Raw genomic sequence first — 27052 nt, forward strand, 5'->3', positions numbered from 1 at the left:
AAAATAAGAACTTTCGAAATTCAATTAGAAGAAATATCCGAAATCCAATCTTAACAAAAATTCATTTTTAATAGAATTCATATTGAACTTGTCAATTGACTGATATAGTATTAGTTCTTTAATATTACTCATATTATGAAGTATGAATGAGTTGCTTCATTCTTTTCCTAGCTATAAGTCTATAACCAACTTTCGATTTTTTTTTTTCAGTGCTACTTTTTATCCATTATGATATTATCAAATAATTTAAGATCCAAGCAACCTTAGTTGGCTGAAACTAAATTGACCTCTTGAATCATAGATTGATGATACCATATATATATATATAAGTCCAATCTAATAGAAATAGCATTGTTACAAGCGCTTTTGTTTAATTTTATTTCCATTATAAAAGTTTGCGAGTAAACGGTGTAAGGGGACCTAGTATGTTTCTAATTTGGGACACAAAAGGAAGCACCAAATGCGTTGCCCAACACAATATAATAAAAGGAAAGTTCCAAAAAGAAAGATCAAATTGAAAACGATGTGTTTGCCAATATAAGTGGTCGTTCTCCAAATACATAAAGCATGTCTCCCAAAAGCAACTTGAACAATTAGTCCCCGCTCTTGACTTTCAAACTCAATTGCACCTCCACCTCATTACTAGTGTAAGACTCGCATTATGCGCGTATCAAATATTGTTTCATTGTAAAAATTTATTAGTATCTATTTTATTAATATTAATAGTTGTTAGTTTTAATTTGAAAAAGTCTTGAACATAAGAACTATTTTTTCAATATTAATAATAATAATAATAATCTTTTTTCTTATTTTCTCTCCTAAGAATTGCCCACGAAACTAATGGGTTGATGATGATGATTAAATAAGTCACCTCCAATAATTGATAAATTCTAGGCCGTTTCTAGTGTCACAAATAAATCACTCTATAGTTTGAGTACAAATCAGAAAAGATAATTTATTTCTATTATTGATCACAAATATTTTCAATCATCAACTAGAGATCAATACTCTTAGGGTCCGTTTGAAAATACCAAAAAGTTATTTTTTTTATTTTGACTTACAAAAGGTTATATTAATAGTGTTTAGTATATTTTTTTAGATAAACTTTTAACTTTTTAAAAAGTTATTTAAGAGCTTTTGAAAAAGTTAAAAAATTGTGACTTTTTCTATTTTTAAAAACTATTTTATCACTTGTATTTAATGCACAACTTTAATACAAGAACTTCTATAATAACTTTTTAAATATAAAATAACTTATTTAAAAGTTATTATTAATAAAAATCTTTATATTTTAAACTCTTTTTTCAAGAGAACTTATTTAAAAAATTTAGCCAAACTGATCCTAAATTGATTTTTAAGAAATATTTGCTCGAATACTTTAATTTTAACAAATTTTAATTATTAAATTAATATTAAATTTTTTATATTGTTAAATAAATTAGTCACTCATAAAATTTGCTACAAGATATTAGATTTTAGTATAGAGAGTTTTATTTAATTTGGTCCTCGTTTTGTAAGAAAAAGTTTGTTATATTATTTTGAGTGAAAATCAAACTTGGTTCAACCCCATTCAAAGTTTTCTCGTATCGTGACGTTCGTTTATATTCTCATACAAAGTACAAACTGTTCCTGCGCTATAAATCGAGGAGAGATGTAACTCGTCCTATTTAAATTTGAGCTTATCTTCACTTGGAAGAGATGAGTTACACGTCAAGAGCAACGGTGGCGGCAAGCGCCTACAAAAACAATTCGACATCAAATTAATAAAAATAAAATATGAGTATAATATAATACAGAGTTATTGTGAATAGCGTACATTTTACATAGTTAGAATTTAATATTTATAGAGTGTAATTTTCTGTGGAGAATTTGAGATATTTGTTTGATCTCTTTAGTTTGTTTCTGTTTTGTTAATTTTTAACAAATCGATGGTAGTTCGATTCTAATAATCTGAAAGTGAAATCTATTCCTCTTTTACGGGTACCTTTTTTCTATAAATGCATTAAAGATCTTCGAATTAGATGAGCATTAAAAGAGAATTGAGTTCGAAAAGTGCAAAGAACTGAAAAAAATGCAAAATAAAAATTTCGAAAAGTAAAACTGACTGGAATTGAAATGGTTTGCATTGAATTTGACTCAAAGCAGAGTCAGATAGAATGTCTCTAGGATATGAGTGTGAAGCAAAGTTTTAACCCCGATTTTCTAAGACTTTCTAATATTTATAACTCATTTCCATAACCGACCATTAATGACATGATGCTACCTTGGGTGAGAAATTTTGGATAATCGCTCTTTTGCCCAAGAACGTTACCAACAAATCTTTAACTCAAATAAGGCTTTCGATCTCTATAATTCGTGTAACTGCTCGATTCTTCATTCGAATAACTACTCGATTTGTCTAAGTGCGTGTGTTTTTTTGGCTTCTACTCTCTTTTCGACACTTCACCAACATTTCGAATCAGCTTAATCTTTCGAAAATAAATATTTCAACTAATTGTTTCTGAATAGATTATTATTAGCGAGATTCTCTCTAATTAAAAATAAGTCACATTTATTATTGTATTTGAATTTTAATTTGTAGACATAGTTGGATTGAGTTATAACAATCGTATCACAAACTATTTTCATGTTGAGCAAATTTTTAAGATAGATGGAGCACGTGAAAAACAACTTTTTCGCCATTAACCAGAAGTTCCATTATATTCGTGTTGAGAATGAAAAGAGAGAGCTTATATTAGATAGCTAGAGAACGTGAACGGAAAAAAGACCAATAACTATAATGAAGTAGTGGAGAATGAACCCCATATTGATGTTGAGATGGCAATAAATTAAACAAGGGTAGAAATAAACGACTCAAAAGAATTGAGAAAAATAAAAGATAATAGAAATTAAATAAAGTGATTGGCTTTTAGTTATATGAATAAACTTTGAAATACCATTGTGATAGTTAATGTACTTGAAACTAAAAGATATTTTTTTAGGAAAGATGTTTTAAATTCTTTTTCAAGGATTATATTAAATCAACCAACAGCTGATAATGATGGCAAAATTATTAAAGCTAGATATATAACTTTAACAATTGTTACCCCTTCAATCGACATCAATAGGAAGATTAGCAATTCATCTTTGAGACCTCATGAGCTGATATATGAATTGAGCTCGAATCAGTGTGTATGTTAAGATAAGATAAGATGTGGTTATAGAAAACCAAATAGAACACTCTAAGTTCTAAATTCTAATATACTATAGTTGACAAATCACTATCTGAAACCAAACGAAGCAGCAATTTCGGGTTTGATGAGTCACAAAAGTGATCGTGTCACAGCCACCATGCACATGTCACTCCCCATTATTACGTGTTTACACGCTGGAACCATCATTATTATGCTACTATCTCTTATCTCATTTAATTTTGTGGACTTATTATTTAATGTTAAATTGATATACGGTTCTTCTTCTTAAATCTTAATCAATATTTTGAATTAAAATTTGAAAAATTGACAATACAATTTTAATTTTATGTATTTTATAATAAATTTAATTTTGATATTATAATGATGTAAAAATATTTTATAAAATCATTTAATTATATTTATTTTAATGATTATTTATGCAATTGATGAGTATAATACTAATAATATATTAAAATTAAATTTATTTTTATTATATATTTGATGTTGATCAAAATTAATTACATCTTACAGTAAGTCAACCAAGTCTTATAAAATAATTAATTGATGAAAAAGAATAGAATAAATAGGAAGATGAATACATGAAGCATGCACGAAAGGAATCTAGGTCCACGTCATCAAGTTTGGAATGATTCAGAAAGCTGATTAGAAAACGGTACCTAAGCAAAGCATGTTAGGGTAAAAGAGGGAATCAATCACGCCATGAGAGTTGATGAGACAGCCAAACAAGGAGACATTCAAAGGTGATATCCTAGTAAGCGCTGACGTGTCTAGTCCTTATTGGATGATGGTCAAGTCTTTTTTCTTCTTCTTAATGATGATATTATTTCACGGCCAATTAGTGTGGCCACTCTCCTCACCGCCCTCTCTAAACTTTTTACCCAAGCTTTGTTGCTTTATAGGCAATCCCTTTTATCTTTACGGGTGTTCATAGATCGGATCTGATTCAAAAATTATGGATATGGATCCGATTAGTAAGGTTATTGGATCAGATCGGATCTGTACAATGATAAAATTAGATTATAAATTTTGTATATATATCCGCAATCTGCATATTTGCGTATCCATAAAAATAAAAAAATAAATAAGTAAATATTTTTTATGTTTTATTTCAACTAATAATTATCATATATATTGTATTATTTTAATTTATTATGTAAGAAAAATATGTTTTAATATTATTTTAAGAGTAAATATATTTAAAAGAATAGAAAAATGAATTTTATTGATTTTTTTAATAAAAATAAACTTTTAAAAATATTTTTGTGTTTTGCAAATATATCTGATATTCGATATCCGATCCGCAGATCGAATCCAAACTTAAAAACCGTGGATATTGAATCCAATCCGATGATTTTAATGAGGATCGGATCGAAATTTTGGTCATATCCAATCCAATTCGATCTGCGTTCACCCTTAATCACCTCCAAGATTTATTAGGTTAAATATGACAACACAACAATTCAATTTTAAGTTGATTTATTTATTAATATTAAGACATATTCTTATATTCAATGAAGATTTATAAAATTATTCCTTTTTTATTAACTAAGAATTATTACTATTATTCTAATAACCGAATTGACTAGCAAATTGATCGGTTTAACCGAGTTAAATAAAAAATTCGTTGTAATAAACCGGTAAAAAATGGATAAAACCAATTAAAAATTGGTGAATTAATTCAACTCGTCAGGATTTTAATTGCAAATATTCTATTCATATTTAGAATATGAAGCGTTACCGTTGGTTTTTGGTCAAGATCTTTATTAAAAAATGTGGTTATTAGATACAATAATTTACTACATCACATACCTTTATCAAGATCTTGATTAAAATTATTTAACATCTATCGTCCATCTTACTTAACAAAATATACACACTATAACATATTTTTCTTAGTTTTAAACTTAACTTTTAGAGTTCATTATAGATAAGTTATAATCCGATCCTAGTCCTACATATATACTGTACTCATAGTACCCCTTAGGTGAATATATTACGAATTCATGCATTATTTGAAATTGAAGTGCATCAACTTGATTAGATTTATTTTACTTATGTTCTGATACACCCCATAGTAAAACAAACAAAACTAGAAAAGGAACAGCTGCAAGAATTATGGAAGGGAGAAAAGTACATATATAGAGTAGCACCCTTTGCATGCATGTGTGTCAATAGGACATAGGAATGGACCTATCTCTCTGCTTGGGGTGAAAGGATATTATATTAGCGGTTCAGCTCATAAAAAGAGATCTACATTATTGGTTATTATTCTTGTCATTAAAAATCAGAAATTATAATTTGTTAGTGTTAAACTTTTATTATCTATCCTCTTCTTCTTTTAATTTGTATACACAACCACATTATATATCTAACCACTATATTATGTGTACATAAAAAATTAATCACTCGTATAATTAATAAATCAAAATACAAAATATATGTTGTTCTGGTCCAGCTCAACAAGAGCTGAAAATTTATTAGATGGATCTATGACCCAACAGATCTATAGAAGTTTGGACAACTGATAAAAATTTTCAAATAACTAGGCTTAAACGGAAGGGTCCACCAGACGAAAAGGAATAAATTAAAGAAGAGAGACCTACTTCTCTCCACGGATATGTCACCACAACACTAATTTAGCCGCTTATCGTACGGATATTTACTTTGACATCAGAGTGTCCTTGCAAGTGGTCCCATCCACCAATCAACTGAGGACTCACAAGCTCAAGTCCTCATCTCAGCTCCCGTATTCAGATCTTGACCCACACTCCTAATGACCACTCCTCAACTGATCCAACGAATAATCGAATAATGGCGTTGTCTATACAAACTTGACGCAAGCTGAGAATGGAAGTCTTTCACCACCCGGAGGATGAGCCAGGAGAAGAGATGAACAATGAGTGGCATGGGCGCCGCCTCATGAGTAGACTTAAGTACGGGGACCTCCCGGAGGCGATCAACCCCTTCTGATAATGGCCATTCTCATGAGCAGTCTCCCAAGAGGCGTCCATTTGGGGGTGCAGGCAACGACAACTTCTGGATCATGTAGAAACTCAGGCACATGGTTCAAAATCTCGAACGAGAGTTGACGGCAAGAGACCGTTACAACCCTAAGGTTCGCCGAAATAGCCGCTCACGCGTAGAGGCTCGGCCAAGCCATTCTCGCACCCGGTCCCCGTTGAAGGGATCGGAAGAAAGATGGCATGAGGGAGTGGAGGACGACGGGAGCAACCAAACTGACAGTCGTACCCAGCCCTTGTACTCCCGAGACAAATCGAGAAGCCGGGAAGTAAGGATGAGCGGAAAAGAAAATGTTGAGATCCTGTGGTAATCAGTGCCACTCCCTTCCACTCTTCCATCCTCAAAGTCTGTCTATCTAAGAACTTTGATAAACCGACGGACATGAGGTATGATGGTACCAAAGACCCACAAGAGCACATCACGGCCTTCGAAGCCAGGATGAACCTGGAGGGTGTGGGAGATGCGGTCAGGTGCCAGGGTTTCCCGTGACCCTGGCTAGGCCAACGATCCATTGGTTCAATTTCCTCCCACAAGGTTTATAACCATCTTCTCGGACATTTTTATGAAGTTTCTAGCACAGTTCACCACTCGCATCACCAAGACAAAATACCCGATCAACCTCTTAGGGATAATACAACGAGTTGGGCGAGTCCACGAGAAAGTATCTGGATCATTTTAATGATGAATGCTTAGAGATCGATAGCTTCACGGACTCTGTGGTCAACTTGTGACTCACTAACAGCTTACTGAATAGGGACTTTCAAAAACACTTAACTACCACATATGTCTGGACAATGCAAGAGATACAATGCGTAGCAAGAGAGTACATAAATGATGAGGAGGTTAGCCAGGTGGTAGCCGCCAACAAACGGCAGCAAACTACTCCTTCCTCCCGTCACGCTAGCAACCCAGAAAAGCAGAGGGATGCTCCAAGAGATATAGAACTGGGGAAGCCATTTAAAACCTTTCTCCAGATAGAAAAATTTACGAATTATACCCCCTGATCGTCCTGATAATGAAAGTTTTCCAGTGGATTGCGGACAGAGACATCTTGCCCAAACCAAGAAAACTGAAAGACTAGACCAGAGGGAACAAGATCCTCTATTGTGATTATCACAAGGATTTTGAGTACAAGACACAATATTGTTTTGACTTGAAGGACACGATAGAGCAAGTTATCCGAGAAAGAAGCTGAATAAATTTCGCAGTTCATCTGGGAACCAAGAAGAAAAGAAAGGGAGTGTTTTGAAGAGGACCGGGGTCGGACTGTCAAGCTGAAGCAAGACCCTCCAGAGTATTTGGACACAATCCCAACAGTGGTGATGAATGTGGTGGTCGGTAAGAATGCCCCACCAAAGGCAAGGTCAGCAACAAAGAAAGATGCCAAGGTACTTGCCGTGACAACCGGGGAGAAACTTTCTCCTAGAGAACTACCCGAAATATCATTTGGCCCTGGAGACTGCTGGTGTCACAACCTCTTGGAGGACCTGCTAATAGTGGTTTCAGCGATAATCGAGACAGATTTGGTTAAGCGAATTTTAGTTCACACAGGAGCAGACTTGAACACATATTTTAAAACATATTCTACGCCCTAGGATTGAAGGAAAGTGACCTCAAGGACCACTGCCACGGAGTCGTAGGGTTAGGCGACAAATATATCAAGTTGGACGGCTCTGTTGTTCTGTCGATCTATGTTGGTTCCGGGGTAAGTAGAAAATCTACAATGGTTGAATTTGTAATCCTAAGAGACTCCATGACGTATAACATCATTCTTGGGAAGAGAACAATTAACGACCTGCTAGCGATCATTTGCACGAAGCTATTAACAATCAAGTTTGTGCCAGATGACGGGTCGGTAGGAAAGATTCGGGTAGATCTGGGGATGGCTGTCGCTTGTGATAACGCTAGCTTATCCTTACGAAAGAGATCCAAAGAAGCAGCCGACGTATTCTTGGCAGATCTCGACGCTATCATTGACGAGCACCCAAGACCAAATCCCCAAGGCGAACTGTAAAAGTTTTGGGTAGGGGAAACGGAAGACAAATTCACATTTGTGAATCGCAACCTACCTTACGAATTGAAAGGACCTCTCATAGAAGTCATCCGAGCTAACGGAGACCTCTTTGCCTGGATTCCAACTGACATGTCTAGGATAGACTTAAATTTCATGTCCCACCAGTTGGCCGCAAGACCAGAGGTGCAGCCCGTCACGCAGAGGAAGAGGAAGATGTCATCGGAAAGGGCAAACAAGATAGCCAAACAAACAGCTAATTTATTAGAAGTCGATTTTATCAGGGAACTGGACTACTCCATATGGCTCTCGAGTGTAGTTCCTATGAAGAAGACAAATAAAAATGGAGAATGTGCGTGGACTACTCGGACCTTAACAAGGTCTGTCCAAATGACTCATTTTCACCCCTTAATATAGATGCCTTGGTGGATGCAGTAGCGGAGATAAGTTTTTGAGTTTCATGGATGCTTACTTGAGAAACAATTAGATCCCGATGCACCGACCTGATGAGGAAAAGACGGCGTTTATAATGCTAGGAGAAACATATTGTTACAAAGTCATGGCGTTTGGCTTGAAAAATACAAGGACAACCTACCAAAGGTTGATAAATAAGGTCTTCAAGGACCACATAGGTAGGTCTATAGAAGTCTACATCGATGACATGCTAGTCAAAATGGATGAGCCAGATAGTCTGGTAGCCGACCTATAGATCATCTTCGACTTTATTCAAAAACACAATATGAGGCTGAATCCCTTGAAATATGCTTTCGCCACGGAAGCAGGGAAGTTCTTGGGATTCAAGATCACCCAGAGGGAAGGGGAATAGAAGCTAACCTAGACAAATGAAGCTGTGCTTCGCATGACAAGCCCCAAGAGTGTGAAAGATGTGCAAAGATTAGCAAGCAGGTTGACAGCCCCATCCCGTTTTCTCGGCGCATCAGCTGCCAAAGCATTGCCTTTTTTCAACTTGATGAAAAAGGGAATGGCCTTTGAATGGGGACCATCTTGCGATGAGGCTTTTAAATATTTTAAGAGGATCACCAATTCTCAAAAAGCCAAAAGAGGGGGGAGCCCTTATGTAATTAGAGTCGGCGCCAAAGCTCTAATAGGTCAGAATGTGCCTTTCTCCTTCAAGTGTTAGCCAGAAGGGGTGACGACTTCGAGCCGGTCTCATATTGAAGAAGGTTTCCTTAAATCTGTGGAAGGAGTCTTCGAAGAGGCCGAAGATCCTCCAGTTCTGCATGGCTCAAAAGGAGAGGTATCCTGTTTTGTGTTTACCCTCTTGAGAAGGGTTTTTGAGGAAGAAGAAGATGAGAAAAACCTCTACAATGGTCGTGAGTTCCAAGTATTCACAAACCATATCAAAGCAACAAATGGCGGCCCAACTGTTTGGGTGGAGTTGCGAAGGTTCGCGTATATTTAAGAGGGCCATAACGAAGGGGGGAAGGGAATTCGAACACCTAAGGTGGCAAACATAAATTTGTACACCCACACCCAATCAGGGATGCAAAGAGTGTCGAGATTGAGTTGGCAATTGCATTCCCTGGGGCCCGGTACTAGGAGTTCGTAATTTGCCTCCTCGAGACCACTTCCACACAGTGCTCCTGAACCGCAGAGCTCTTGTAGTTCCTCTGCGGTTATCCTGAAAAATGTGCTCATGACATCGGTAGTGCACCACATGTAATGATTCACAGAAAGTCACTATGCCATACCTACAGTGGGGCACCGCTTAAGTTAAAACGTGAAGTTGGGGACAGGTCCTAAACCAAAGCTAAGTCATTCTACACTAAAACGTTGTAGCCTAAAACCACCATAGCTTAAACCATGATAATTACACCTATATATGGTATCCCTTAAAAACTACTTAACACATACCAGAGCAAGAAGCAATAGCAGTAAAAAGAGATATAACAACAATGGCAAACAAGGAGTAAAATAAGCACAAAAATAGTCACTTACCAATATTTGTGATGAAGAAAAATAATGAAAGCAAAAAATGGCAAGTTTCCTACGGTGGCAGAGCAAAATCCCCAAACAGTACCAACAGTAGCAGTTGTAGGAGAGAGGATGAGGAACGACAAGAGTGGTGATGGTAGTTGTGTGAAAGAAAGAGAAAGAGGAAAAGAAATGATAGAATGAAGTGGGGAAAGTAATTATAACGGAAGGAGGAGAAGCGCAAAAGGTCAAGGGCAAAATTGACTTTTCCACGCGCTTTCAAATTACTCTTAAAAGACATCTAATGCTTCGGGTACGAAAACCGAAGCGACGTCTCAGAACAACAGTTGGGGACAACTCACGCGTACGAGGAAAGCACTAGAAGCGTGAGTCCCACTGGCGAAGTCGCCATTAGATGAAGTCTATATTACACGAGAACACGATCTAAGCTAATGCACCAATCGTAAGTTCTACAACTTGACGCATTGGAGACACTATTCTGGCCTAGCTCAACAAGAGTCGTAGGTCCACCAAACAGATCCACGACCCGTCCGAGTAACAACATGTCCATCACATGACACGATCTTGTTAGTAGAAGTCTGAACAACTGGTATAAGCTCCCAGACAACTGGGCTCAAACGGGAGGGCCCACCCAACGAAGAGGAATAAAGGAGAGGGACCTATCCCCTCTCCACAAGTACGTTACCATAACCCTAATCTAGCCATTTTATCATACGGACACTTACTTTGACATTGGAGTGTCTTTACAGGTAGTCACATCCGCCTATCAACCGAAAACTTATGGGCTCAATTTCTCATTCCAATTTTCGTATTCAGGTCCTGATCCACACTCCCAACTACCACTCCTCAACTGATTCAACAAACAACCAAACAAATATTAAAATGAATTAATTAAACAATATAAATATTTATGCATAGATATATATATATATATCTATATAAAAATATATATTAGTTAATTTAATGGTTAATTTTTTTGTACACATTTTTATTATCTAATTGTTAACTAAACATATATACAAATTATATATATTTTTTAAATTATTCAATTAAAAGATGTAGAAGAATCCGTGTGGCAGAAAGAAGCTATATTTTGATTCATTTGAAACAATTGAAGTAGCTAGTTTTGCCCTAGTCTTGATAAAATTGGTTAGATTACCCAATTTACATGTTACTTATAGAAGTATTATTTTGGTTTTTCAACAAAGAATAATTCTATTATCAATATAAATGACATATGGATTTCACTATCCATCAACAAAAAAATAGTCGTGACATAAGTTTTACAAAAATATCCTATCTATGATTATGAAAATTTGCACTTAATTAGGATAGTTATGTTCATTAATTTCTTTTTTAAAATTAAGAGCTTCAAATACAAATATAACATCATACGAGTTTGGGACATGCAATTATATAGAAGGAGACATTTTAGCTTACGTTGATGATTGGAATATACATTATCTTGGTACTATAGATGATGAGGGCTATCATGGATATCCACGATAATGTTCAATAATTTTCTAACAAACATAATAGTGTCTTACCGCTGGGGAGTAATAATAATAAGACGTATATAAAAAAGAAATAGAAACAAGAGAGAAATACTAATTGTGTGTATGGTGATATGTCGCGCAATGCATCTCTCTTGTTTTATGAACTTAAATTACATATTCTAAGAGCAAATAAGTGAATATATAATAGTATTCATTCTGTCATGAAACCGAAAAACTGACCTGAGCTTTGTTATATACAATTAAGAGAAATTTTAGGAGGTTAACATTTTTCTTTGATTTTGCCTTGAATCAATACTGATTAAATTTTTTTTTACATTAAAAGTGTATTATTCTCTTAGCATTATCTATAATTAAAATATGATTTGTGTTTTCATATTGCATATCCTTATTTGTGCAATTTATAATTAGAAAATTTAAGATAAAATAATTTAAAATAAAAATTTAATTATTAAATTTTTTTATTGGATAAATTTATCTTTTTCCAAGAAGGTAAATAGATTAATATTTATTTATGTATGTATAAAAAGATCAATGGTAAGAAAAAAATTTATTATTTTAATTTTGACAGATTATTTCAATTCATAATAATTTACATAATTAAAAATTCTGAGTAAAATAAAAGAAATTTAATTTCAGTATATTGTTAATTAATATATAAAATATTTATATACTTATTTAAAATTTTAAGTTTAATTTTAATACACTAATAGTATAAATATTTTATGAAATGAATACTACATATCCAAATATTTTTGTTAACTAAGTCCATTTAAGTTGATCTAACATCAACAAAAATTAGTTGTAGGTAGTATTACTTTAAATCTTATTATTTAACTTAGTTGGATCAGAATTGATTCATAAAAGACTTAGATGTGTCGTATTGTTCTTATAAAATTATTTAATTATATATGCTTTTTAATGATTATTTACTCAGTCAATATAAAAGATAAGGGTAAAGTATTAAATTGGTCCCTTACGTTTGAGATGAATTCTATTTTAGCCCTCAACATTTAAAGTGTCCTATTTACGTCCAAAATAGTTTGATTAGCATCAATCAAGTTCTGTCGTTAAGTGTGAGTGAAATTGTTAACGTCGTATTCGATGTGACAAACTGAAGAGGTAGGGATTAATAGACGTGCAATGGTTCTCGCATTGAGACGGAACACATACTTACTCTAAGACTGACTCTTCTTCTTCTTCTTCAGTAACATTTAAGTTCCACCAAAGCAGCTAGTTTGAAACCCTTTGTCTCCAAAAAAAGATCGTGTCAAATATTCCGTTATCAAATCTCCTCAACCCATTTGGTTTTCACAAGAAGAAGAGTTAAGTCTTAGAGTAAGTATGTGTTCCCTCTCAACGCAATTGTACGTCTATCAACCCCTACTCCTTCTTCAGTTTGTTACGTCGAACACGATATTAATAATTTCACTCACACTTAATGGCAAGACTTGATTGATGTTAATCAAAACTATTTTGCACGTAAATAGAACACTTTAAACGTTGAAAACTAAAATAGAATTCTTCCGAAATGTAGAAGACTAATTTAGTACTTTACTGATATAAAGTTATATAATTAAATATGAATTTAATTTTAATACATTAATAATATAAAATATTTTATACAGTTATTTAATCATATTTATTTTTTAATAGTTAATTACTCAGTAAATATAAAAAAAAATTATTTTTATAAATATAATGTTATATAACTGAATATATGTGTAAAAAAATTTTATATTAATAATATATTAAAATTAAATTTATTAAATATATATAAAAAGTTAATTTATTTTGACATAATAATATATAATTAAATAAAATAAACATTTTATATATACATATTACAGAAAACATTATTAAAAAATATAAATGTAACTAAAGAATTATGAAAAAATTAGTATTCTAAAATAAATTATGAAAACAGTGTTATTTGGAGAGCATGATACGATCTGACATGGCACATCAAGGGCCTGAAGTGGGCCCCATGAAGGGTGTACGATGTAGAAAGCAGGGGGTATGGGGGTCCACGTGGATTTTTCATCTTTTTCGAAAGGCCTAAGCGCTGTTTGGCAATGAAAATGGCCCATGTTCATGGTATCATAAGCTGTCCACGCAATTAAACCTTCCTTCTTTCTTTCTTTCTTTTTTTCCTATTTTCTTCCGATGTGGGCTCCACATTGTTCATATGTATTTTGGACCGTCATGATGACCATTCATGATGGGATTGGGCGGGTCCCAATCATGCACCGTCCTAAGTCCTTTCCTTTGTACCCTTTCCATTGGCTATTCCTCTTAACTCCTCTAACGTTAATGTCAATTTGACAGTTAATTCCTACAATAGGCTTTAGAAAAATACTTGAAGAAGGTAGTACAATACCCATTAGTTAGAAACTTAGTTACAGTCCACTTCATGTGAAATTGATAATTAAAGATGGTTAAATAATTTGACTAATTTGACTAAATTTTCTTCTAATAACTATCAGTTATCAACTTCACGTGAAGTCAATTGCATCTGAGTTTTTACCTACCCATTAACCAATGCCTTAATTTGTAGATGTGTAATAATAATATACATGTAATCTATTGGGAGTCATTTTATTAGGAGAAGAGGTAGCTTCTAATATGGTGAAATTGAAATGTACATTTAATTTGTTCACTATTTATGATTGATCATTTTATGGGGTGTCTAGCTGTCGAACTTTAGGGGTATGAGGAGGAGTGGGTCGAGCTATAAAGAAAAGAAAAGAAAAGAATAGAATAGAGCACATATTTTGAGAGGCAAGTCCTTTTGAACATGAATGCATGATAGTAATCAATCACCTACGTGGCCCTCTCCACAAAATAAAAAGACATGCCCGATCTTACAAAATTGGGTCTCGTACATTTTCGCTTGTCACCTTATGCGATATGAGTAAACAACAACATTCATAGTTTTGAGAAATATATCTTCTATAAGGGGTTGGATCGAGATCCAAAGTAGCTTTTTTCTTACAGCGCACAAGCTCTCAATTATTTGAAATTTCCGATCCATATTAAAAAAAAAAAAAGAAGATACGGTTTAATTGATGAGTCTTAATAAGCATGCATCATCTAATTAATCAGGAATCACAAAATCTAATCTAGTGATAATATAGATTTATAGTGTCATTTTATGCAATATTTTTTTATTAGATTTGCACCATTGAATTACTTGGTGCATCATCACCGATTACATCAACAGGTTGGTCATTTTTTTCTGGTAAAAAGAAACTCAACATCAATATTATTGGCAGAGTTCAATGTAGTTCAATACATGAAAGAAAATCAAGAAAGTATACAATTTAAGAGTAAATAAACACACAGTTACTTAAGTGGTTTCTATGATGATTCGCTCCACATTAAAACATAATCAAGATTCCTAAACGTCACCTTTTGAAATCATCTTATTTGTGAACATGATTAAATTTTTACTAATCCAAAATGAATATATGTTGGCAAAGAATATAAACCGATCGAGGTTCGTCATGATGTTGAAACTCTTGAAGAATATAATCCAGCACTATTAATAGTTAATTTGGTATCTTCTAATAATAAATAATAGTGAAAAAAAAGCTGCGACGAATTAGTATTTAGTATGAAGATGAAGAGATACCGTAGAAAATAAAAAAAATAGATACGGGAGAAAACAAAAAAAAATAGCAGTAAAAAATACACGTATTAAATTCACGGACAAGAACAATCTTGTTTCCTTCGTATATTAGAAAAAATGGTCATGTATTTATTGTCAAAATGGTAAAAGAAATTTGAATGAGTATACGTGTGTACATATTGTGATATCTTGAAGGGGAAAGAAATACACGAAAAGGAAAAAATGAAACAAAATGAAAAAAAAAAAAAAGAAACATATACAACTAGCTAGACACACATAATTGGCGTCTTTTAATTTGTGTCAGTGTCATGAGCCGTCTACATGAAAAAGATTCTTCCAATAAGTGATGACACCTCACTCACACACACACTCTTTGAGTAAACACGTATTGGCCTCTATCTCTAATCTCTATATAAACCTCTCTCACCTTCACCACCTCCTCACAACTCAACACTCACTCCTTTCTCTCTCTTATTCATTCCTTTCTTTAAGCTTTGTTTCTTCAATTCTTTCCAAATGGCCAGTGTTGAGGTAAATTAAAAACATACACACAGTTTCTCATCTCTTTCTTGTACTAGATACCCTACTTTATTTTCTCTACTTTTGTACAGGAACATCATGGAAAATTAATTAACTAACCAAATATTTCTATTGTTCTATATATCTTTAATTATATTGTCAATGTTAGTTTGTTAATTAATTAGTTCTGACGATCGACCAATCAGTTTTATTTTTCTGATGTGCGAATATGGGATCAACAAAATAATACGGAATATTGATCACGCGTTAACAGTAATCAAGACACTTTACTACTTTTGTTTTCTATTTTATTTTTATTTCCCGTTGGTTGTTTAATTTTTTCTAACTTTACTTTATTGTTCTTGTTATATATTTTCTCATATACACACACATAAACCAATATAAAAACTAAGTGGATGGTCATGATTAAGCAGCTTAAATCAGATCAACGTGTTGCATTCATAGGCTTCTTGATCAGGAACGATTTTCCACTGGATCCATGTGATCTCGATTTCTTTCCTGGTCACGAATTTAATTTATTATTTTTAATCAAGTTGCATGTATCCAAGGTAACAAGATAATCGAACAAGTAGGGATGTAAAAAGTAAGAATAATTTTATAAGTAAGATTGAACCTACATCTACTATTAATAAAAAATAATCTAGGTAACAATGATCAGAGCATGACATGAATGGATGGATGTTGTGCGCAGGTAGCACAACAAGCACCAGTGCAAGAAAGTAAACCAACTGAGGTTGAGGTTCAGGAGGCAGCACCAGCTGAACAACCAGCCACCGAGGCCGCGGCCCCGGAGGCTCCAGCAACAGAAGCACCGAAGGAAGAAACCAGCGAGGAACCAAAAGAAGCGGAGGCTCCGGCAGTTTCAGTTGAAGAGGTTGAGAGCAAGGAAGAAGTAGTAACAGAGGAAGCGAAGAAGAGTGATGAGGCAGAGACAGCAGAGGAAAAAGCTGAAGAAGGCAGTGAAGAGAAAGCAGCAGAGGAGCCAAAAGAAACTGAAACGGCAGTAACGACAGAAGAAGAAAAAGAAGAAGCAGCTCCGGTGGAAGAGAAGAAAGCAGATGAGGCAGCAGTGGAAGCAGAACCGGAAGTTGCTATTGAGAAGGCTGAAGCTTAATTACACCAGAGTTGGTTGTTGGAATCGGGTCTACCTTTTCTTCTTTGCATCTTGAGGTTGGAAAGTTCTTTTCTTTTTTCTTTTTTATGTTATATTTTCTATGGTGCTCAAGTCTTGGATATTTAGCAAAATGTAAGCACACCACTTGCATGCCAAGTTGGTGGATATGAGAGAAAATTGTATGGTTTGTTTTATGATGCCTCCTCCTCTAGGGTTACGAGTTTGTTATGGTGTGTTCCATGTATTTCTCTAGGCTTCAATAAAATATTCTTATTTTATATTATATCATTCTCTTGCTTTCTTTTTTTAAGATCTTTCATTGCCAAGTAGTTTTCTTTTCTATGATAGTTATAATGGCTATAAATGGACCATCAACTATGAATTTGACATCTAGTTTTATTTTGAACTATAACAAGTTTAACCGATAAACTAATGACAATAAATTTTTTCTTTTATCACAAGAACATAAAATGTACTTTCCATAACAAATAATATAGATAAATAAAAAACTAACTTCTTAGAATGTTATCGCTTTTTGACGGTGAATCTCTACTTCCAGTAGAGATGAGAAATTTTCCTACAGGCTGTGGTGATAGCAGCATGTTGTAATCCTCTGATCTACGAAGGTGAAGGGAGGCAGTGACCAATTTAAGGTTCCTGCAACAAAAAAGAGAGCAAATCGTGTCAGGTTAAATAGAAAGCCCAATACGGCTAAATAGAAAACGGTCAAGAAGGGTCTTGGAGCAATAATGGGCCAAAAAAATATACAAATGACCGAATTTTTTTTCCAATTTAAAAAAAAATTATAAAATTATGTTTTTATCGTAGCAGTTAGTGTGATAGTGTCTCATTTTGATGCTAAAATTAGTTTTTAGCATTTGTTTTAAAAAATTAGTACTAAAATTTTAGTCCTAAAACACAATTTTAATCCATTTAATACTTTAAAAAAGTGGAGACACATGTTTGTCTTCTAATCTGAGTGTCCCTTCCAAATACAGCCCTACTGACACTTTTTATAGTCACGGTAGAAAACACCTATCTATATCATAATTTCGTGTGTGTCACTGGGTGAAAGAAAGGACTTTTCTAAATCAAAGACGCTGAACTTCCACAAATTAAGTGCAGCAAGAGGATATTAAACAAAATAATCAATTTGGTTAAACATGCATAATGGATTTGAATATTTAACTAAGCACTACTATTTTGATCACAGTTTTTAAAGCAGAAATAGATCTACCTTTAAGAGCATGTTTAGTTAAGTGATCATAACGGGTAAAAAATTTTCATAGGCACGTCAAAATCATCCATCCATAGTCCATAGAGATTTTGACCTCATGTTTGCTCAACATAACATTCTTGAAAAGTTGGCGAAAAACCGAATGTAACTATTTAGCACAATTACCAATAAATAAATTAGAAGAAAGAAGCCAAAAAACTCCCAACTCCCAAGTATTATAAACTGCTACATAAAAGTATGAAGAAAATAACTGAATTTCCATTCTTTCTTCTTTTTCCCTAAACTCATCTAGAAGTATTCATACCAACCAGAGAGGAATATCTAAAATCTAATGTAAACCCATATTTAAGCCCTTGACATCTAATGATTTTCTGTCACTGAAACAAGTGCAGTTTCTCTCCTGTGGGTTGCCTTGGCTGGAGTAGACGAGAATGCATAAACCCATAAATAGGTTAAATAGTGAGAATGTTAGAAATTCTCAAACTCCTAATAGATTAAAAGGAGGAAGAGTTGCCCCTTGAACATGATTTTGTCCAAACTTACATGTCACCGGGGAAGATGAACCAAGACCAACACCTATTTACCAGAACAATGACCACATCACCACCAATATAATGAAATTTTCTTTTTTAATCCTGTTTTATTTTTGACACTAGACCCCGATATAAACATTTGACAGAGCAGCGATGACATTCCAACCCTGAATTGATTCGGGAAACAGAACTACAGAACCTTCTCACATTATCCAATTCAAGGATAGAAGGAACAATGATGCTATAACTGTACAAAGCAGAGCAGTGATACTTCTCTGTGCAGTCAAAACGAAAACCACTTGTAGCCCCCAAATTGCAAATGTATTCTCACCAGGTACCGAAACTGCAACCGATGTGTTCTTGAGTGATGATTCTAAGGCGATCTTGCATGACAGCCTTGGATGAATATGGCGGGAAACACAGCCTGTAAAAGCATGTGTGCGATGAAGGAAGGCGGTCTTCAGTTTCCATAGACCTGTAAATGTACAGACGGGAAGCTAAACCACGGAAACCTTCAACTGGCAGATATTTCACGGATGTCCAAAAGAACAGAAGAATCTTCCGTTGTTCTGCTGGCATTCTACCAACAATCTGCCAAATTTTTTTGGACGGAATATAATGTTAGATTTATTGTATTTCTGCAATTCATGATCCAAATAGAAAAATTTATAATATTAAATAATCATACAGTATAGCTCAAACTGGAAAGGATATGAAAAAAATGCAATTCATTAGCATATGGCTTCACAAAAGTACAGTGGCCAAACTATAGAAGTACTTTTTTTTCTTTTTTCTTTAAACAAAGCATCACCAATTATGATTAAAGTTAAATATTTTAAAATCATAGTATTTGGGGGCAAATGAACTGAAGGGAGACATCTGTGTGAGTGTGATATGTACTCTAGAACTGGTACCAGTAAGTGGCTATTATGTAAAAGAGTAGTGTGTAGAAAGAGGTGTTCTCAGCATGCGCTGAACATTAGAAATTTCAGAAGAATGCATATGTTAATCTGAGAGATTCAAGGAGGGAGTTAGGTAGCACCTAAAAAATTGAAGATATCAGGACTAAAGGAAGAGAGTTAGCTAACAAAATAGAAGAAGTTGTATCATAAATTCATAGTTGTATCAGTGGCTGATTTCATGGCTTGAACCTAAAACCGTGAGGTCATTCGGAAACAACTCAACTGTTGCTCCAAGTTCTTCAAAATGGGGAAGTAAAATTACATTCACAAAAGAAAAAGTTAACAAAAAGGGAGAGGAGAGAGTGGAGCAGAAAGGATGTAAAGACATGTTAGTTCCAGAAAACCAGTATCATTAATACCTCCCAAAACCATGATATTTGACAGTCAGTCTCTTTATAGCCATTATACTCAGTATGCGCCTTCCAATCTTCGACAGAAATAGTACTTTCGCTCCCATGGAGCATCCAATCAAGGTCTTCAAGCTCTAAACTTTTAAAGAAGAACGGCTGTTGCCTTGAGTTAGAAAGGATATCACCAAAACCCTTGGCAAAATGTGATACCTGCTCAGATATCGATGTCTCAAAATAATTTTGAATAAGAAGAGAAACATACTTCTCCCTGTTCTTACTATTCACTACAAGGTTTTTCCCACCAGAGCAAAGTTCAACCACTTTCCTGTGTCCTAATTCATCCACCTCTCTCACAAACGTCAGTCCTAAAGCATCTGAATCAATGAAATCAGCATCCATCTCCAATATTTGCTTGCAGCTACTGTACAAGTAAGGATCTGCCGCCTGTATATCTTCTAAAGTAACAGACTTTCCAGCCAATTGCTTGAAAAACAAACGGTCAAAAACAATACCCACTTGCACCTTATGCATTAAAGCTAATGCAATAACACGACCAGCAAAACTGAAGTACTTTAGATGCAGAGGATCTACCTTAGATGCTGCAAACAAGAAGACATAGTAAACTTGGCTATGCATGAGTGCTTTATTAATATTCACAGATGCATTATATAGAGCAAGTTACAAAAATGCTCAACATTGAACAAGGAGCCATAGTCTCCAATGAAAACACATTTGATTCCAGTTTAATGGTAATCATACATGTTCAGAATACAGAGTTGATAAATCTGCAAAAAGAAAACACAAGAAATGGCAATCCAATGATTCATCGATTCTTGAGAAGCTAAGTAATAATAAGTAGCTGCTACATCTGAGTAACCAACAACAAAGTTGCATGCCCAGTGTCCACACTGAGTTAATGGGTGGACTGGCTCAGTACCATTCTGAACCTTTCCCATTTAATACAGATAACAGCATATTTGAAGATGAAGATTGATTTATTAAGAAAAATATGATTACAAAAGAATGTAACCGTTATCCAAATATCAGTATGCATGGGAAACACCACCAAGAACAAAGTATTGTCCCATAAAATAAGGTAGGCAACAAAATCAGAGCAGAAGTTGTTATAATGTCTTATCATGAATCATGTATGTTTGAGTAATACCCCAAATCAATTCCTAAGAAATTTTTCGTTGGACATTTTAACCCTCAACAAATTTTAATCATCAAATGAATCCCCAAACTTTAATTATGTTAGAAAAATCAGTCCTCACGTCCGATTGTTTGTCTATAAAGGACTGATAGGAGAATTTAAAAATTTTTAGGAACTGTCTCTTTACTAAATAACGATAAGAATTGAAATGTCTAACTTCTTGCCAAAATTTGACGCGATGATTAATTTGTCGAACATATAAAAAGTTACGGATTAATTTGGTGATTAAACTTCTTTAAGGATTAAAGTATCCGACTAAAAGTTCCTCGGAATATATTTGGGTTATTAATCTTTTATACTATCACTATACTATGCATGGAAAACAGCAGAAGAAAAATGGTTGGACATATAGAATTAAGATGTACCAGGATTAGGGTAAAATCTCCTGCAATCATTTGGGCATGCTACAAAAAGAGCATTTTCTGGATTAAATATTGCTTGACACACCAAAAGAAACCATTCCCTCAGCACACCCGGTCCAGTAGCTTCCTCATTTTTGAATTCCATAAATAGCCCAGCATGCAGAGATGCAGGCTTTGCTTGTGCTATATACTCGTAGGATTCGGCCAATAATTGAGACCTATCAATAAGCATCTCATGTAACTCCTCATAGTCTTCTTTGACATCAGGAAACAACAGCATTGCCAGATGCCTCCTCACCTCAAAATTAGTCACAGATCTGTGATCAAGAATCCACTGGTGATCATCACTTCTCTTTGCATATTGGATGACAAGTATACAAAGCATACTTCGTTGATTCATCAAAACCTTCCAAAATTTTTCCTCCGCCCCATCATATAGCTTGGAGATTTGATACAATTCCTTCAAGATAGAAAGATATTGAGAACATCCAGAATACGTCAAACCCACATCCCGATCCCGTCTTAGTTTGTCAGACAAGAATTCCTGCATAGAACGAAGGCATTGTTCCATTTTCTCCAACATTTGAATAAATATAAGGTGAAGGTAATCCACCTCTTCTGCAAGCAAGATCCCCTCATGGCACTTTTCATCCAACCCCATACCCCTCATAGCTTGCAATTGGGTAATTCCTTTCCTCAAAGGGGTCAAGAAAGCTGCAAAGTCCGAAACATCGGTCTGCAATGGCCCCGAACTGTTGGGGCGCTGGATGCATAACTCCAAATCCCTCAACAACCTATTCGAAAGCTCACGAACAAAGGGGCAGATATCCTGCAACAAAATAGACCCTCCACCTTTACCATGCTTACCTGCATAAACATGGCAACAACCAGCACTCTCTAACATAGACCCCAAAGTATTCCGGCAATGCAGATACAGAGGATCATCACACCCAACCCTCATAAGCAAACTACACAACTCCAACACCACACTCGCACACTGACCTTGATAAGGTTTAGCCATGTTATTGCGACAAGAATTCAAGAAATGCCTGACAAATAAATCACCACGTTCCTTGTTACCAGCATAAGGAGAAACATAAAGAGTTACCAGCATGGAAGGGGCATTCGAGGCGATGAAAATGTGGAAATAAGATGCTGTAGCATCATCAACCTTAGGCGCCATGTTCATGTAACTGGTGATGAGGCTCTTGATCACCTTGGTAGCCTCGTGAACAATTTCGCCTCTACAGAGCCTGAAAACAAGACTGACCATGTTTTCAAGAACCTGCCACGCCTGAGGGTGCTCCGTACTCCTCATGCGACCAACCAGGTGGAGGTTTGCGTCGTTCTGAACCCCACACTCTTGAAGAGTGTTCTCCCACTGGAGTTGTTTGCCTCTGTATGTTAAACCCTGCTCGAAAACAGGTATACCGGTCAATACCATGATTCTCTCGTGGATCGATTTCACAGTATCGTGAGGAGATGCTTGCATCACCACAGTGTTCCCTCGCGACATCATTCGGACGAAGAACTGTAACCGCGACCCGGACCTCGACCCGCTCCGAAACTGAGCGGCTCGCGACGAAGAAGGAGTCGACGACGAAACCCTAGCATCCGCCCCACGGTACCGCGAATTTGAGGCGTTTTTCGTCTCTTCTCGCTTAATCCCGGCAAGGAATCCCGCTGCATAGGCGACCTCGGGGTCGCCGCCGGCGAAATCCGCGCTGGCATCTGCCCCATATTCATCACCGTAGTCATCGAGCTTCCGCTTGGAGGAGTGGTTGGCGCGTTGGAGTTGGAAAACACTATCTGCAGTCGTGGTTTCAGTGATGGGCATGTTTGCCGCCGCCGAAAAGTCACGTTGCGGAGAGAGAAACAAAGCGATGTCAGTCTTTGAAAAATACGAAACGCATGCAACCAAATCGGAAGCGATTAGAAGCCGTTTGGCTGCTTCTTCTTCCGGCGAGAGGTTAAAAGCGTCTTTTGACGGAACAGCGTTTTAGAAGAAGAAGCGATCACAATTTCTTGGCATTTTTTTGTGTTGGGTTTATCGTCATCAATGAACTCTTTACGAAGATTTTCAGTACATCATGACTCATGACCAACAAAAATATAAAATGGAGTAAATACTCAACAATTTTTATTCTTTTAAATTTTACAAATGTTTCTAGAATCTTAGATCCGACATTTCATATTTTCATTACTTAACAAAATTTTATTTTTTTAAATTTTATCAAAAGTTTGTCCTTTTGTAGTTTTAATTAATTTTTAAAAAATATTACTGTAAAACAATTATAATAAAAACTAAATTAATTATTAATTAATAAAAACTAATTATTAGTGTGGGAGAGGGGGCTGCTCTGGTGTGGGAAGGACACACAAGACTCGTGTTGCAACCGCTTTCTTGGGGCCGAGCGTGCTATCCGACGGTTCCCAATGAATTTTGCTTACGTTAGTTCGCATGGCTTTTGTGTGATATTTAATATTGAATAAACTGTCATTATTAGGCAAAAATACCCAAAAAAAAATTAATATTATACTCATAAAAGATAGACTTCATGGAACAAAAATAATTAAACTCTAAATTTTTGTTAATTTTTTAATAAAATTTTTAAATTATCCCCTTATTTATTTTCTTTTACAAATTTCTACAATTCTCACTACTTGATTATCACTACCTTTTCTTTTCCTTTTCCTAGCCACAATTTACCGTCATTTATGAATTTTATTGCTATACGGATCGTGCTACTCTTGAATGTTAGGGGAGTGGATCTTCTCCAGTGAATAAAAAACTGGATGGTGTGCAGTGTTTAATCTAACTATTCATCACACTCTCTCTCTTATTTATTTCTGGTCCCACTATTAAAATCAAATGTGAAAGATTACACTGTATTTTGTCAAGTGTTAAAAAAACTGGAGAGGATCCATTTCCTGAATGTTAGAAATTAGTATCCAAAAATTTTAGTCACCTTCTCTATTATAAAACCTTATCCCTTATTTTTCGAACCAACCGCCTCTACACCTCGCCTCCCTTGCCATCACGGACCCTTCCTCCCTCTCCTCCGCCGCTTCCGTAGTCTCACATCCACCAACCTCACAACCATCTACCTTTTTCGAAACTTCTTCATCGACGATCTCAATGTTTCTCTCGGCCAAATCAGTTCTTTCGACTTGCCATTCCTCCACTTTCTGAGTCTTTCTTACATACCGACTTTTTCTTTCATTAGGTTGCGAAATTTTACCCTAAAGTTTCCAAATTTAAAATTATTGGCATGTTATTGAATCTTTGAAGTTACACTCACAGACTCAGAACTCATCGCGAGCTGCTTTTCTATTCTTATAGTGTTCATGGATCGGATCTGATCTGCATATCTGCGGTATTTATCCGAATCCGATCCGAAAATTGCGGATATGGATCCGATCCGCAAGACTTTCGGATCGGATCCGCACATTAATCGGATCGGATTGCGAATTTTGTGTTGGTATCCGCATATCCGCGTATCCGCAAAAATAAAGAAATAAATAAGTAAATATTCTTTTTATGTTTTATTTCAACTAATAAAAGTATTTTTTTTGTGACTAACTAATAAAAGTATGTTTAATATTATTTTAAGAGTAAACATATTTAAAAGAATAGAAAAAATGAATTTTATTGATATTTTTTAATAAAAATAAGTTTTTAAAAATATTTTTGTGTTTTGCGGATATATCCGATATCCGATCCGACCCGCAAATGTGCGGATCGGATCGGATCCAACCTTAAAAACTGCGAATATTGGATCCGATCTGATCCGATAATTTTAGTGCGGATCGAATAAAAATTTTGGCCATATCCAATTTGCGTTCACATCCTTGAAGAACTCGACCTTCGGTTATCGAAAGCGTGAGGCCAGCCTACCATTCCTGGTGATCATGGTGGTGGTGGTGGTGGAAACGTGTCAAAGAGCGTATACCCATTCGTGACAGGTTCCGAGTCATGCTTCTGAAAGCGTCGCGAATTGAGTTATAGGCCTGAGTTTGAAGCCGAGTCACGGCAATTCCGTAGTGCATAATGATCCCTCTACTGCTAGACTAATCTAGCGCAAACATTGCTGGTGGAACGAAGATCATGTATCCGCCGACGCTGACTTCGGCAGACTCCACGTAGTAGAACGTGTTGAGCTTCCAACTCCTGCAAGTGCTTTAGTGACAGTGACAGTAAGTGAAAACAAGGAAGAGGAGGGAAGAGGTAGTGGTAATCAGAAAGGTGTTGGTGGCAGCAGTGAGAGTTGTGTAAATTTAAAAAAGAAAATAAAAAAGAATAATTTTAGAATTTTATTAAAAAAATATATATTAGAATTTGATTATTTTGTAACACGGAATTCATCTTTTATGAGTATAACATTAATTTTTATTTTCGATAAATACTTTTATCAATGTTACAAAATTTATGATACAAATAATAATTTATTTTTTAATATTTCTGTCATATGAATAGTTTTTTTAGTGATCATATCTAATTAAATTAGTCTAATAATTTGTTAACAAAATAAAAATTATTTATGAAAACATGAGTATGAAATCATGTTCTTTTTTCTTCATTTTATTTATGTTGTTGCTTCTCCTTTTTGTTATTATGTTACTCTAGTGTTTTTTTTTTTAAAAAAAAAACCTAATTCTTCTTCTTTTAATTTTTTTACTTCTTCTTCATTATTTTCTTCCCCTTTTTTTCCATCAATATATTTCTTCTTCTCTTTTTCATGTTTGTAATAGTCTAATAGATACAAAATTTTAGATGAAAAAGAGAGAAAAGTGGTCAATTATGATGGTCTATGAATTGAAGAAATGCTGGAGAAGACTACTGCCATACTTTTACTTAGGAGTGTTCAAATCTAAACCGATTTAAATTAAATCGTTTATCCAATCCAATCTAAATCGAAAACCGATTAAAATCGCACTAATTCGAATTTAATTGGATTCTATTTTTTACAAACCGCTGAATTGGATCAAATTTCGGATCTATTTTTCATAACCGATCCAATCCAAACTGCACAATGTGTTATAATAATATTATTTTATTATTATATTTACAATTATACTTATAACATGTTCAATTTGTTATATATTTTTCTATTATTCATGTATTATTATTATTTAATAAATATTTTATGTTCAAAATATTATTTATTTATTTATTTTAACTAACCTATAATTTTATTTCTATTGTTATGTTATCGTTGGCTTTTTAAGATATTGTTAAGACTTGTTATGTCATTGTTGGTTATTTAAAATTTGATGTTGAGACTTGTTATATGTATTTAATTTTTTTAATTTAAAAAACCGCAAATCCAAACCGCTTGTAATCGGATCGGATCGAATTTCCAAAAAAAAATTATTCAATCCAAACCGCACCGCACATAAATTAAACGTTCGAA

At 34.7% G+C, this 27052-nt stretch overlaps 2 protein-coding genes across 2 annotated transcripts; one reads left to right on the plus strand and one right to left on the minus strand.

Moving 5' to 3' along the window:
* The first annotated feature begins 15719 nt into the window (after positions 1-15719).
* On the plus strand, positions 15720-17264 carry LOC130976597 (uncharacterized). The gene is made up of 2 exons (XM_057901506.1): positions 15720-15858; positions 16559-17264. The coding sequence occupies exons 1-2, from the start codon at positions 15844-15846 to the stop codon at positions 16979-16981; spliced, it is 438 nt and encodes a 145-aa protein (XP_057757489.1). The 5' UTR covers positions 15720-15843; the 3' UTR covers positions 16982-17264.
* A 1105-nt stretch (positions 17265-18369) lies between these two features.
* LOC130976596 (E3 ubiquitin-protein ligase UPL5-like) lies at positions 18370-23744 on the minus strand. Its single transcript, XM_057901505.1, has 3 exons — positions 21642-23744; positions 20073-20662; positions 18370-19342 (listed from the first exon to the last, which is right to left on the minus strand). The coding sequence occupies exons 1-3, from the start codon at positions 23473-23475 to the stop codon at positions 19079-19081; spliced, it is 2688 nt and encodes an 895-aa protein (XP_057757488.1). The 5' UTR covers positions 23476-23744; the 3' UTR covers positions 18370-19078.
* Positions 23745-27052: the final 3308 nt, after the last annotated feature.

This window comes from Arachis stenosperma, chromosome 4 (assembly GCF_014773155.1).
Source record: "Arachis stenosperma cultivar V10309 chromosome 4, arast.V10309.gnm1.PFL2, whole genome shotgun sequence".
Taxonomy (NCBI): domain Eukaryota; kingdom Viridiplantae; phylum Streptophyta; class Magnoliopsida; order Fabales; family Fabaceae; genus Arachis; species Arachis stenosperma.